The following is a 15969-nucleotide window of genomic DNA, read 5'->3' on the forward strand; positions in this document are numbered from 1 at the left end:
AACTTTTAAAATGGTAATGTTTATCTTATGCCTTTGCATTTCAAAAATGTTTAACCTTATTTCATTTATACAGGAGGTTACACTTAACAGTTTGCCATAGATCTAGAGGAGACTTAAGACAGCCTTTTCAGCAATGCTAAAACAGGTAAGACTCTGATAACTCTTGGAGACAGATTAAATGTTTCTTATATAAAGGATGTGCATGGGGCCAGGGAGAGAATGTCACGGCTTGTGTCAGTAGCCCTCAAGATTCATGCAATTATGCATTTGTGATTGGCTCATTGTCTAGCACTTGGATTGGTGGTGTAAGTGGGTGGAGACACGGTATGACGTAATGGCGGGAAGAAGGTATGCCTCTCTCTCTTGCCAGTTCCCCTTGCTGTTTGCAGCTACCATAAACTGTGGCCTGCAATGCCATCCTGCCTTGGAGCCAACTGAGTATTGACTAAAACCTCCAAAAACTATATAAAAGAAACCTTTCCTTCCCTAACTTTGGGCATCAGGTATTTTGTCTCAGCAATGAGTAAAAAGTAACTAAGACACACTCTTTAATATCACATAGTTCTGTAATACGTATCTGCTTGGACCTCATTACAGATTCATGTTATTATATGAAATCATGAATTTCCTCTACATCAAGGTAACATGATGTTCTGATGTTAGCTATACAAAGACATCAAGCTGCTTGTGTGGTACTGATAATTATCTTGTGGGTACAAAGCAATGTGATTTATTACTCTTCACTCTGAGATGTAAATAATGACCTAGTCAATAATAACTACTAATTATTCTCAATCTCTAGCTCAGCAGAGGATTTCACTGAGAAGTCATATGAGGTCAGTAAACTAGCTGGAAATACCAAATCCTTCAACAGGCTAATCTAGAATCTGACTTAATGAATTTACTCTGTTAGGACTGTATGTGGTATATTTTTGTTTATAAAATGAAATCAATCCTCTAAAAATAACCGCATCATGTGGCTGACTGGTCCTTACCTGGGCAGCGTCTTCTTCACATTTAAATAGCTGCACCATCTGAAGCATCTTTAACCTTCGCACATCTACCATGTCTTCACATCTAATGAATCCAAACATAAATTTAGTTCAACATTTTGGCTTTTACTAACTTGCACAACACTACAGACTGCAATTATTTCAGATAGTCTTAAAATTCTTACATCTATGTTACACCAAAACCTCAAAATACCTGAGTTATACTGAATGACAAATTTGGGGGGGGGGGGGAAGTACCATGACCTTGTACTTGCCAGGGAGGCACTTACACCACTGAGCTAAATCCCTAGACTATGACAAATTTTCCTGAAGATAGCATGGTTTCTGTAAAATACTGAAGCAAAGCAAACGTGTAACAGCACACTAAAACCCAAAGGAATCTCCACTGTCAATCTACATCAAACAAAATTCAAAGTTAAAATTGTAAAGTTTCTCAAACACTAGAAGATAATGTACTAAGAAAAAATTTTAAGTAACATTTTTCACTAAGTTGTATTATTCAGAATTCTATTTAATTCTGAATTTAAATTTAAAAAGCTACATCTGCAGTCTTAAGGGAAAAAAATTTCATCAACCTTTTGTGGAAAGAAACAGAATTTAGAACATCTTCTAATCTCTAAATATAGCATCTGCCTCAATAATATACAGGTGAGAGTTTAAAGGTGACTTGACCTTTGACTTGGTTTTAACTTATTCCCTTCATCCTGATGCAACTCCATGCTCTGCAGGTGGGAATGAGCGCTCTTGCTGCACTGCCAAACACCTGTAACAAGTTACCCAGCAGGTACTGGGCTCCTACTACGGCTAATGTCCTCAAAGCTCAGTAACAACTCAAAAGTAGTTATCAGAAGGCTGCTCTTTGAAAACATGTTCTTAATAAAAGTCAGAGTCTAACGTTAAGATTCAATGTGGATAAACAAGTCTACAAGGACTGAAAGTTAAGGGATAATTACTACTTTTAATCTGAAACTAAAAAATCATGTAAGGCTCATTTAATGACAGAGGTGATATATATTCAGCATATTGTGTGTCAGGTTTTGAGAAAGCAAGATATAGTCTCCACTATCGAGAAACTCTGTTTAGGAGATGATGGATAAGTGCTATTATGGAGCTATACAAAAGGCTTTATGGGAATAGAAAGGAGCAAGTGACTCACTTGTTTTAGAAATCCTAAAAAGATTTCTAGGACAGGTATCACTTATTCTTGAAAAATAAATAGGAACCCAGTAACACACAGCTTGAGGAAAAAAAGTATTCTTAGATATGGATACATGAAATAGCATTCAGCGTTCAAGGAAACTGAAGACAGTTGTGTGATTCCGTGGAAAAGTTATAGAAAATACGATTAGGAAGGAATGGATGATGAATAGTCTCTTACACTTATTTCAAGGAGACAGGATTTAATCAGAACAAAATAGGAAGTCACTGGAGGAGGTTTCATACAATCTTTATATTGTATGCAGATCAGTGTACAACCGACTGACTGACGAGGAGCAAGGCCAGAGGCAGATGAGATAAAATCCTAAATAAAGAATTCAATGGCAGCAGAACTGGGTCATTTGATTAGGTGCAAGAGATGAAAAAGATCAAAGATTTTAGGATAAATTCCAAGTTTGGTAGCTCATATATTTTAACCTGAACTCAAAATGGAAGACAGCAAGTTCTGGGGGAAATTATTCTAATTTGGACACACAAGGTTTGAGGAGTTTATGGGGTAGGTATAGCAGATACTAAGCAGCCAACCTGAACTATGGGTCTAGGGCACAGGAAAGGGCTTAGTAAGGGTCATGGCTACTAGAGTATGATCATTTTAAACGTCATTAAGACAGACTGCCCAGACAGAAAACACAAAAAGGAGAATTTGGGCTCAAAAAAAACTGGAAAAGTGACTTCAGCGAAGGGACAAAAACATCAGAGAAAAAACAAAAAAATAAAATAAGGGGAAACTGAGTGACAGAAAGAGGACCCCGAAAGTGTTTTGAAGAAAGGCAAGGTTGGCAGGGAGGCCTGTGGAGAAAGAAAAGGTCAGCTGTGTCCAATACTTTTTAGAACCAAGCATATCAGGACTAAAATATTCTGAGTTCTGGTTAAGATCATTAAATGTTTTATTGCACATGGTGATCAGAAGTTGCCGGTAACATGAACAGGAGTAATGGAGTGAAGTGGCAAGGGTAGAAAGGTCACACTGCACACAGGTCAAGAGGAACCTGAAAGCAGCAAGAACACAAAGCAGACCCGCACGTGACTTCCTCTCAGGAAAGAGAGGCCAGAACCCAGGCAGCTGAAGGGGAAGATACACATCCCCATACAATCACTACTTATGTGTATTTTTCAGTACAACTGAGGTAAGAGACAGTGAAGCATTTAAGAGGAAGACTTCGAGTAGAGAAGGGATGTGACCATGCTGGGAACAAGTCCATCGGGCAGCTGGGCTCTGTGAGATGAGCGGGCTTCGACTCTGTGTGAAGAGTACGCAGACCCGGGGCAGGCATTCCTGCCTCCTGGCTGCCTCCTTCTAGGAGGAGTTCTCTGTGAGGTTTTGGCAAAGACTTTAAAATGTCTGAGTGATCAGTATTCACACTACCATGATGGATGTACACATGCCTGTATAAAGTTAATCTCTGATTTCTTAATTTTTTTTTTGCTTTCTAAGAGCAGTTGCATTGTAAACTGAGTTTCCAAATAATCCCTTAAATTCCTAGTTCTATATCACATTAAATTAAGTATCATCATTAATCCATTTTCCAACCCTTCTACAGTAAACATGAGAAAAAATGGATGTATGACATGAGATAAACAGATCAATAAAGATGACAGATTCAATAACACTCTAAATTAAATTAAATTAAATGGAAAGTACATTTCTCCCAAAAGGTTTTCTTCAAACAAAGCAGACTCAAGGTAATAGAATAGGGTGTACTTGAGTATAGCTGAAATTCTTACTAACAATAAAAAAGGGGAAAAGGTATTCATTAACTGAACTAATAATTACAATTATTTGTTAGTACAATTATATACAAAATTATTACAATTACCACAAACCTACTACATGGCTACGGTATATGAGCTAAGAACTTTCAATCTCTATGTAAAATATAAATTATATAATGTTCATTTTATTATTTATCTTGATAAATTTTAACATTAACAGTCAAACTTTGCCTTTGTTTTCTAAGTTGCATATCTTCCATCACTCCTTGTATATGATCCACATTTTCTTTATTTTCAATGGTTACATCCTTTCCATAGGCCCAGGATGCCTGATTGGAGATCTGATCCAGGAGACCTTGACCTTTTTCACGCAAACCTTGCAATCCTACATCTAAAACAAAAGTTACTTACATTTAATCTCTTAAACTGCTATCGCCCCTCCCTCAAATCCTCTCAGCAGACACTGCACTTGGATTCCAGCTATAAACATTTCATACATTAGACCATGTTGGGATGGAGCTCTCTAGGCATCAAACACCTCAAGTAACAAATAGGGACCAGTAAATAGGGACCAGAGTTTTCTCTTGAGCCACATTCTCCCTACAGAGAATTTTTAAAACATAAATCTCCACAGACAATGCTATTTTAAAGTGAAATACTAAGAAAGTAGAATATTTCTATTTTTTACAAATAAGCTCTTTTCTATTTTTTGCTTTTTTGCTTTTATGAATTTCAACTACTTTGTTTAAAACTGTAGTCCTGGCATTATGGGAGCCTAAGACAGAAGAATCACAAGTCCAAGTTCAATATGAACAATTTATCAATGTAATAAGACCTTGTCTCAAATTAAAATTAAAAAAGAAAAAACGCTGAAGATGTCACTCAATGAGGAGGCCCTGGGTTCAGTCCCCAGTAACAAAATAAAACAAAACATGCCTGTAATGCCAGCTACTCAGGTACCAGAGAAGGATTACAAACTAGAGGCAACCAGGGCAATTTAGCAGAATGCTGTGTCAACGAAAAATAAAAAAGGGACACGGGGATACAGCTCAGTGGTAAAGTCCTTACCACACACACACACACAAAAGTGTAGGATTTACAAGATTTCAAAACACTCCTACCATGTATTATCGATGTAAAAGGATGCTTAGCACTGTAAGCAGGACACAGAAAACATCTATAATACTCCAAATCAGAAATGTGTGCAAAAATTCTTTTTTGAAGAACACGTGGCTCAAGAAAACTTCTGCTGTTTTAAAATAAATTTTATGTCATATTAAATATGTAGTATGCATCTAATTGGTTAAATTATCAAAGGTTTCAAGTAAAGTGATAATAAAAATGTTTTTTTCAAAATAATTCCCAGAAGTTGTTTTCCATAATTAATTAATTTGGTTCAATCACATTCACCACTGTCTGCTAATTCTGTCTTAACTTCCTCTTTCTCGTTCCCCTTAGTAGACTCGCCCTTTCCATTTTTACATCCCTACCTTGGGGCATTCACTGTATGTCCTACAGCAAGGACATGTAAAGGCCTAGATGTCCAACAGCATTTAGCTTAATGCAGTCAGACCACTCTTCCTTTGGAGACTGTGCAACCTTGACAACATTCCCAGTGTGGAGAAACAAGCGCACAGAACCAAACCAACTATTTTTCCACAAGGTTAGGATATAGCAACAACAAAAATCACTGCATAACACAGTTTGGGGCATACAGGGTTTATCACAGAACACTTCACAACTAATTACAGTTTATGCATGCACTACAAGTAACTGTTTCTTGGATATGCAAGACATAGCACCTGTAGATATGGCTGGGTAAACAAGTAAAGGCTAAAGGCCCAATGAAGGGAGGAGTGCCTATCAACAATGAAAATAAAAATTTTATCACAAATTATACCCCCTCAAGGGAATGAAACTTTTTTATACTTTTCCCCTGTGTTCTCTACAAGTAATAATTAGTTCAGTATAAGCTGACTTAATTGTGTAACTATGTAATGATACTTTTTAAAAGAACTCATGTTTCAGCATTTTTAAAATCTGCTTACCAACACTTTTCAGCTTCTCTTCAAGCAGTTTTAAAGTTTGCTGAATCGATGCTCCATCAGCTGGTGCTACATCTACGCACAACATCCCTAATAAGCCATCCAACTGCTGAGACAACTAAAGCAGAGGGACACCAAAGAGATAACCCTGATGTAATCAGCATCTACAGAGTGTAATGATTAATGAGGTTCATCTGATGAGATTATCACAATTACACTGGGAAAGACTATGCTGTTAAAAGACAGGGACAAATCATCAGAATACATGTTATCTGGAAGATGGGACACACAGATGCATGCATCAGAGAGACAAAGAAGTACATCCAGGCCAGTGAAATGCAAAAAATTGTTGTCACTTTCATCTATGTTAAAAAGCACACATGCTGTGAAACAGTAAAAGTGAAATATATCTACTACTTTGGAGTACTCTAGTTAGACAATAAAAGGTTTAACTGCATGCAGAAGGACAATTTTTTTTTTAAATCAAAGAATTTCATCTCATCAACCCCACTAGCGTATTATTTTATTTGTAAAAAAATAATTAGAAGGCATGCAAACCTGAAAAATTATATGTAGATTGTTCAGATCATTTGAAAAAAAAAAAAGAAAGAAAGAAAAAGGATCAGAGAAGACACTTACATCTTGGGCAACACCATGAAATTCTAGAGCTGCTTGCAAGAGATTTTGCCTAAATTCCAGCTGACTGGCCTGTCGATAGCAAACGTCACTAAGTTGCTGCTGCAGGGACTTCAGTTCCACCAGATCTTCCTCATCTCCGGCATTTAAGAGTGCTGCAATTTGCTGATTAAGCTCCACATATACTGCAAACCATTCCTGTAAACAAGATGTTGCAAAGTCAGTTTAGGATCACATTAGCACATATTTTATGACTTTCCTGGATAAACTAAATAACATATACATATGAGCACTTCTGCAAGACAAAACTGTTTAAATTCAGGGTGAAAAGTTCCTTTATCCTCTCCCTCACCCATCACTACCATCCTCAGAACGTAACCATCTGCCAACAGAGCAATCTCCCGTTTCCTCATCCTGGCCTCTAAATGCTTCCTTCTTTCTGTTCTAGGTGAAACCTCCCCAACTCAATGAAAGCGGTTAGCCCTCCCCTCCCCCAAGCTGATTACTGATTTTGTTTCCATACTCAACAACATACAGTAAGTCTGCAGGTAGATTTCATAGCTGCCTAAATTCCTTACTACTTCTAGATTACTTTTTCTCCTTCTCTCAAAAACCACACCTCCCGTGAGGTACATGCTGCTGAATCACAGCCTTCTGGTTTGCTTGTTGCATCTCATCTGCCAAGCAGTGTAGCCACAGTTCCTGCTTTCCTCTCAGGACCAGCCTTCTTCGTGGTGTCCACCATGTAGACATCTAGGACACTCACAACTCAGATCCTGATTTCCTCTCTCACTTCCTCTCTTCTTCCTTCCGCATACTGACCTTCCCCCAAGCTCCAGCTGTCCTCTCCAATGACCTTAACAACTATCACATTTAACTGTATAGCTTCAATGCCCAGGCAGTGCCTCCAATTCCCCTTTTTAGCATGCTCACACCTACAGTGCTGTGGAGTCTACCAAGCCACCAACCTCAGCAGTTCAGGATTCAGCAACTGGCAGCCTCTCGTCCTCCTCCACTGCTAGTACAAGGTTGTAACCACCTTCACCACCATATAATCTATGCCCATGCCCTAGCTCCTTACTTCCATCTGATTCACAAATTCCCAGACCTGGATTCTCTGCCTCCTGTGTATACCTTCAGAAAGACTCATCTAAGGTCCAGAAATCCTGCTCTATCGGATGGTAACAGAAATACCTGCTTTACTTACTTTATGGTTTATTTATAAACTTAGTAACATATATAAAATATGTTTTGAAACTACAGTTATTATAATGATTAAGGTGACTTTAGAAATGCAAAAATATTATCCATTAAAAGTATCACTCATGGTCTCCAAAAAGGGATTCTTCACTATCTCATTTATAGTACTTAGAAAATCAGCTAATGCACTAAATAAATTCTAATTCACTGAAGTAGAGGCAGCAATGACTCTAAGAAAAGATTAGAGTCCCATGGTGGTACTTCTCAGAGAGAACTGCCTGTATCAGATTACCCGGGATGCTCATTAAAATCCCCGAGGTTCTCTCCTCACCTACGCAGAGTTTCTGAGGGTGAGGCCCTGAACTATGCATTTAAACAAGCACCTCTGAGGAGTTTTTGGTCCACTACACTGTAAGAACCACCACTGTGGAGCTGATTTTTTTCCTGGAGTGCAGCTGTAAAATACATGCAGATTCTAGCTAGCTCACCAAGGATGTACACACAATGTAAAAAATTAATACTCAAGAAATTAACACTGAAATTGGAGATAATGTTGTTATTGACAGTAGTTGCCATAAAGAAGTAATTCTTCTGTCTGGAATACTGCCGGAAGAGGGGCCTGGCTTCATATATATGTACGTGTAAAATTAATCAAAATGCCTCTTCCAAGAAAATAGAGAAACATAACATGTATAGAACTGTAGATACAGTTTAATGCATTTAATTCATAATGGCCATTCTCTGGTCTGCCTCTTACATATATTTATTGTGTGCAAAATGATTAATTTATAGCAAAATAAAAAGTCAACACCAGGATGTGGGGCTAAGATTTAGGTGGTAAGAAACAAGTTTGAATGCTCAAGCTTAGAACAGGAACAGTCAACAGTGACACAGCAACCCCATGAGATATGGGAGACACGCAGCTGGGGAAGTAGGGAAGTAGGGAAGTTCTTAACGTTCTGCACCATCAAACAGCAATCTCGGTGGAGGAGGCAAGAAACACTACCAACGCGGTAGACAAAAGCCACTGCACTCTATTGGGAAAGCGGTCTTGATTTACGATAAAAACCTGCTCTGTTGCTTTCAACGAGGCACAACACACCAGCATGGCCTCTATGGAGGATACCAGAGGGCTTCGGAGACTGACATTTCCACACAAGCTTATCCTGTGCTTCCCTCCCACATACTCACCCAGAAAATAGAAATGAGATGGTGATTTGAGGCAAATGGGCCCCTCCATGTCCTTGGAGACAGCGCTGAGTAAGTCCCCTCCTCCCTGCCTTTTACCAAAATACGCAGCCTCCTTAGATCAGCGGCGAGCAAAGGAACCTAAGCATATGAAGCCAGGTGGCTAGAGACAGTTTTGGTACAGCCATGCAGAATAAAGTCCCAGCACCTGCAAGGCATCCTGGCAAGCACTTGGGAAAAGGGACAGAGTGCTCGTGACTACCTGAACCCAGGGCCAGGACTCCAAGGACAACAGTTGCCAGGGACACTTTTGCACCTAGAAAGCGCCTTCCTTTCCTGGCATCAACAACCTATAAAGAGTTTGGCTGGTAAAAGGAAAACAGGTTGGCTGGGGAGCTGACACACCCTGCCAGGTTTCCACTGGAGAGTGCCTCCAGGACCTACTGTGCCTACCATTTGGACCTTCTCTTAGGTTATCTGGCAGTGCCATTTGGTGAGATGAGGACTTTTACCATTTGGAGCCTGGCTTCAAGGTATGCTATAAAGTATCTGTGATACAAATGGCAAGTCAATAGCATAAAAACAGATGTGGATCAGTGGAACAGAGGATGCAGAAACATCCCCAGACACATTCAACAATTTGCTCTCTGACAAAGGAGCCAAAAGTGTGTAGTGAAGGAAACACAGCCTCTCTAACTGACTGGGAAAACTGGCTACCCACAAGCAGAAGATGTCAGCTGAACCCACATCTCTCACAAAGTATTAAACTACAATCAGAACACAACAAAGATCTAACATTACAATGGAAACAATGAACCTACTGAAAGACAAAACTCCTGAAGGCCTAGGTGCTGGTGGGGACTTCCTGAATAGAATTCCAGTTGTACAAGAAATAACAAGAAGCAAAGAATGGGACTGCATCAAATTTAAAAACTTAGCTGGGGGGCTGGGGATTTAGCTCAGCGGCATAAGCACCTGCCCTGCAAGCAGGCGGTCGTGAGTTCAATCCCCGGTACCGATTAAAAAAAATAAATAAATAAAATAAAAAAAACTTAGCTGGGCACAGTGGTGCACTCCTGTAATCCTAGCACAAAGGAGGCTGAGGCAGGAGGATCACTGCAAGTTTGAGGCCAGCCTGGGCTACAAAGTGAGCCCAAGTTCAGCCTGAACTGCATAGCAAGACCCTGTCTCAAAAAGACAAAAATAAAATAAAATAAAATAAAAGCTTCTGCACAGCCAAGGCAGCACGCAAACAATGGAGTGAAGCAACAACCTATAGAATGGAAAAAATTTTCATGGTCAGCTATTCCTCAGACAGAGGACTAATATCTAGAATACATAAAGAACTCAAACATTAGGGGATACCCCTCAAATAAAAAACCCAATCAAGAACAGACAAGTAAAATGAACAGATGCTTCTCAGAAGAAGAAATACAAATGGCCAAATAAGCACATCTCTGGCCATTAGAAAAATGCAAATTAAAATGACACTAAAATTCCACCTCACACCAGAAAGAATGGCAATCATAGAACTCAAATAATAAACGCTGGTGTAGCTGCAGTGAAAAAGGAACCCTCCTACATTACTGCTGGTAAAGTAAACTAGTACGATTATGGAAATCAGCATGCAGGTTTCTCAAAGAACTAAAACTGAAAATACCATTTGGCCCAGCTATTCCCCTTGCAGCTATCTTTCCAAAAGGGCAAATCAGTGTCTACAGCAGCACAATTCATAATAGCTAAATCCTAGAAGCAGTCTCGTATGTTCATCAACAGACTAATGAATAAAGAAAATGCGGTAGCTATACCGTAATGGAATACTTCTACTTGACTCTTAAGAATGATAAATTTGAAACATTTGTAGGAAAATGGGTCCACCTAGAAAGTACAATGTGGAATGAATGGTATGTCTCATTTAAGTCAAAATACAAATAGAGGGAAATAAATGATTGACAGAAGGAAACAAGCAGATCTTTTATAAATAGGAAGGGGTTCAGGAGTCAGGTTGGGAGAGCAGAAAGATTTAAGATGCGTCATGTACATGTATCAGGTACCGTCAATGGACATAAACATTGCATCTGTAAGCAAGAACTAAAAATAGTATCAATAAAAGTGAGAAAAGGGGACCTAAGAGACAGAGGGTTGCAGAGGTAGATGGGACAGGAAAGGGGGCAGCAAGATGTGTTGAGAACATGCACCTACTCCTAAGAGGAAGGTAAACGTCATGTATTACAAACATATACTTATAAAACTTTTAAAAAGATACTTGCATTTGTTATAGAAGCAAAATACTTTCAAATTTATTATCAGACACTATAATTATTTCCATGTACCTTTGTACTTTTTTGTTGTGCTGTATTTTAAAAAATGAAACTTCTCATTCCCAGTCCTTAATGAAAGCTAGGTTAGAATTTTCATTGTTCTGTATTTTGGCACTACTTTTAAATATCCGAATGTATTTGAGTTTTAGCTTTATTTCTGCATTATGCTCTTTTCGTGCAATCTAAAATTCAATACCTGACATTGTACTATAATATAAAACAGTAAGATTTGCCAGCTTCTATCAATACTAGAATTTTGTCATTACCATTTCTTAAGACCTGAAACTTTTCAATGAGTGCCTTAAACAGCTGACTTGTATTTACCAAGAGCAAAGAATACTTGTAGAGAAATATCAGAATATATTAAACCTCATAAGCTAACACATTTTGCCACTGTCAACCTATCTTCAAGGTGACAATGCAGTGCCACCTATCGGTTAAAATCGTGTAATTCTCTCTTTTTAAAAAACAGAACAAAAACAAACAAAAAAACCCCCAACTTACTCTAAAACGGAAGGTATGAAGCCAGCTAAAAAGCAGAAAGTCCGGGGTAATAAACTCCACGCACCAATCTGTTTCAGTAGCCACAAGACTCACGGCCAACCCCATACACTCCCACTGTCCCCGACCCACTTCCCACTGCTGCAGCCAATCTCAGATGCACACAGTTTAAAGGAAGCAAAGCTACGGCAGGGCTTTTGTTTCTTTGAGGGCTCTGTGTGTGAATGCAGATGTCAACATATATCAACATATATATGTCCTCAAGAATTAAGAGTATAAGAATTTAGTAATTAAAATAACACTATCTTTTAAGGTTATCCATGACATTTAGTAGACTTCTCCAAGAGAAACAGAAAGGATGCCACTTGGGTGTCAAGAGGTCTGGTTCTTTTTAATTTTGGTCCAGCTACTCAACTGATCAAAAAATGTAGTCCTCTCAGTTTCTTCATCTTCAAAAGAAGGTTACAGTATTTAAACAACAAAATTCAGATAACCTACACGCCAGCATGTGGTGCTCTGTAGTTCAAAAGTTCTGCATACTGATTCCACATGTAAGTAAGTTTAAGCACATAGAAAGGGTCACCCATAAATAGTTGGTTTCTTTAAGCTGATTTTTAACACTTTATAATAAAAATACAAAAAAATTGAACCTAGGATCTCTGGGTAGAAATTTTTAATTTTATCCATATTATATGCAATGTATAGTGTTTATTTTCTTTTATGAATTTATAATGTGTAAATTCAATTTCTAACTATAACTATTTCTCTTGGCATATTTTAAAAATAATCTGTGTTGATGATCCTAGTGTGTTATATACCCTTATACCTGAGCCAGGTATAGCGAGGCAGCCTGTAATTCCAGCACGCAGGAGACTGAGGTGGGAGGATTGCCATGAGGTTTGAGACCAGCCTGGGCTACACAGTGAGTTCAAGGTCAGCCTGAACTGCATAGTGAGATTTACCTCACCAAACAAAACAAAATAAAACTTTCAGAACACTCTTAAGTTTTTTTGGATGAAGTCTATGATGTTCTTCAGCAAGTACAGTCTTCAAAATCTTGTAAGGAAACAAAATTATAGAATCCAACCATATAGAATAATGCATGAATTTCAAATAAATTACAATCCATGTCAAAAAATCAATAGCCTTACATTGTTTTCAAAGTACTAAGAGAATTAGAAGATTGTACTCTCAGGAATAGGACTTACAAGTTAAACATAAGTTATTCAAATTTTATCATAAAAGGAAAAATTGTGTTGGAATCTGGAAAATGCATAAAACATATAAATTTTCCATTATAGGATTTCATTTTTAAAATATCTTCCAAGTACTAATTACAAAAAATGAAAAGAAAACATATGTACTATCTTCAGATAATTCCAAATAATGAGGCAGTTTTCTTACATATAATTCCTTCAACTAGATTACGACTCTTTACAGTGCAGAATGAAGATTATCTACAAGTACTGCTAAATCATATTGAAGGATAATTACTTTTAAAAAATGTGGGAACTAAACAACATAGAATATATATTTCTTTTTTTTTTTTACTACAGTGTATATGTAAAAGAAAAATAATTAAATATCACTAAAATATACTGTATCCTTCAAAATGACAAGACTAATTCATTTGAATTTAGTCTCAGGGAAAGCATAATACTTACTCTTTCATTTTGCTACACATTTTCTAATACTACCCAACTTTTAATTACTACTTCAACTGGGAAATTTGAGGAGAAAAGAAAAAAAAAAAAAAAACATTGTGGGAATTTAATGTTCATGTGATCTTAAAACTTCATCTGGGTCCAGAGTTTAACAATGTCATTAACTAATTTTTTAAGATAGTTATGAAGACATGGAAATTAATGGATTCAAATTTTATTTTCCCAATTCTGTATTCAGTGTGTGTGTGTGTGTGTGTGTGTGTACATTTTTCCACCCTTGAATTTTTCTTTTTTTTTTTTTTTTTTTTTTTTTTGGTGGGGGGGATACCGGGGATCAAACTCATGACCTCGCACTTGCCAGGCAAGCGCTTACGCCTCTGAGCTAAATCCCTGGGCCCTGTTCCCACTTGAATTTTTGAGACAGGTCCTCATGATGCAGCTCTGGCTAGCCTTGACCTTGCAGTAACTCTCCTGTCTCAGCCTCCAGAGCGCTGGGTTTACAGGAAAGCGCCACTTCCCTGACTCTAAATCACTATGAGAGTCAATATGGCTTAAGGGACAAGAGGGTGAGCCAGCTGACTCACAAAACAAAGGACTACTCTCTCAGGAATGCAGAACTATAACAGTAGGGGCTTAGAATACCTAGTTCCTCCACATAGCAAGAGCTTGCACTTTAAATCCTCTTGAACAGCTATAGCCTCGAACCTGAAGATCGCTGCATTTCTCCACTCACACCTGTGATCTGTCTGATTTTCACTTTCACTCTGCAAATGTGAATCCCTGGGTGCCTAGAGAATGAAAACCACCCCGTGTCCTCTGTACTCTGTCCTCTGTGGAGGTAGAAATCAGCTGTCACTTCCCCACTGCACCAGGTGCTCTCAGCAAAAGGATACTCTCAGCAAAGCAGGAAGGGTCTCCCTCAGAGCACCAAGGATGGACCTGCTGTCACAGAGACTATTGATGAAGCCTCTATCGTGGTACCATCACTCTTGTCAAAGTAGCTTTTAATATTTCATAGGAATATGTTTTAATAACAATATAATTAAACTGTATTGGAAGCAAAACCTTAGTAATAAGCATGCACTAAAAGTGGTCAAAAAGTACTCTATGACCCCTGAGCATCAACATGCTTTATCCTATGCCCCATATCAAAGTCTAAAGCAACCTAGCACTTAGCACCACGATGCCCATCAACGACAGCAGTGTAACTTGCAGAGCAGAAGAAAAAGCCTCACACTGTGCTGGCTCTCGATCTCTTCGTGCTTCTGCTGCAGGGCCTGGGAAGCCCTGATGGAGTCACCAATCCCCCACTGGGCTCTCAGCTGTTCAGATCCGGGTCCTTCAAGCCAATTCACGACCTGCAAATCAAAGTTGAGATGAAACTTTCATATAATGGAAAGCATTTCAAAGTTTCGTACTATTTGGTTTTCCCTTCCCAAAATTCCTCACGTATTTTTAATTTAAATTCAGCATAAGCAGTAAATGTTTCTTTTGGAACTATAAGCTATAATATGACAGCATTTCAAAATCCTAAATTTAGGAGAAGGTATAGCGTAGCACCTTAAGCTTTCAGTTATCTGATCATCTGCTAGACTAAGTGAAATCTGGAATACTTCTATAAAAGAGGATTAGAAATTAACTTATGATAAGAGAACCAGAAAATTAACAAGATTTGGAAGTAGAAGGGACATCAGAAATTACATCAGTCGAAATTCTTATCTATTACTTAAGAAAAGTGAGTTTCAGAGAGATTAAATGACTTGCCCAAGGTAACAATCTACTACAGCAAAACTAAGACTAAAAAGGCTTGTGTCCTGACTCACCGTCTGCTTTTCCCAAAGCAAATCGTAAACTGAATAATAAACAAATAAGGTTAAAATAGTAGCTTCTCACTTGAAAAGACAATAAATAACAAACATAGAGTATGCAATAGTCTGGGTGCTTTTTAGGATCACCAAATAGAGCCATAAGAAGCCCCACCGCTACCTCAGCTCAGAAGAAGGGTAACAGGCTGACAGATCAAGTGTCACTCTTCTGGATCCCTGATGCAGGTATAAGGAGGCAAAACCCACATGGCCAGGTATGGGACCATTCCAGCATCAATTTTCATGCCCCGTGTGAGAGTCACTGAACTCAAAGATGCCCAAAGTTATGCCATGCATTGAAAATTAATAGTTCTTCCAGTCTGGCCTTGGCATAATTTTTACTATAAGCAACATGGCCTAGTTACATAGTTGATATTCCAATTATTATCAAGAAAAAAGGTTTTCAAAAAAAAAGAGCTAGACAGCTAAGCAAAGATCAAATCCTCCAGCAGGAAGAAAGATATGTTAACTCTTCACCCATGATCAATCACACAGCAAAGAAATTTTCACAAAAATATTACAAAGCTTAACTTTTCTAACTTAGGTATATAAGGAATTCAGCAAGAGATGCACACTTACACTCTGAATCTAACCTTATGGCAGCT

At 38.2% G+C, this 15969-nt stretch overlaps 1 protein-coding gene across 1 annotated transcript in view; it reads right to left on the minus strand.

Annotated features, from left to right (window-relative positions):
• The window catches only part of Sestd1 (SEC14 and spectrin domain containing 1), a 110270-nt gene that overhangs the window by 15359 nt on the left and 78942 nt on the right, over positions 1-15969 (minus strand). Inside the window, exons 10-14 of the mRNA XM_063259381.1 lie at positions 14735-14857; positions 6629-6823; positions 5993-6107; positions 4176-4335; positions 996-1077 (exon numbers count right to left, since the gene is read on the minus strand). Of these exons, the coding sequence (XP_063115451.1) occupies positions 996-1077; positions 4176-4335; positions 5993-6107; positions 6629-6823; positions 14735-14857 (675 nt within the window). The remainder of the gene's footprint in view (positions 1-995; positions 1078-4175; positions 4336-5992; positions 6108-6628; positions 6824-14734; positions 14858-15969) is intronic.

This window comes from Cavia porcellus, unplaced genomic scaffold (assembly GCF_034190915.1).
Source record: "Cavia porcellus strain 051 isolate PalLab524CR breed Dunkin Hartley unplaced genomic scaffold, mCavPor4.1 scaffold_12, whole genome shotgun sequence".
Classification (NCBI taxonomy): Eukaryota; Metazoa; Chordata; class Mammalia; order Rodentia; family Caviidae; genus Cavia; species Cavia porcellus.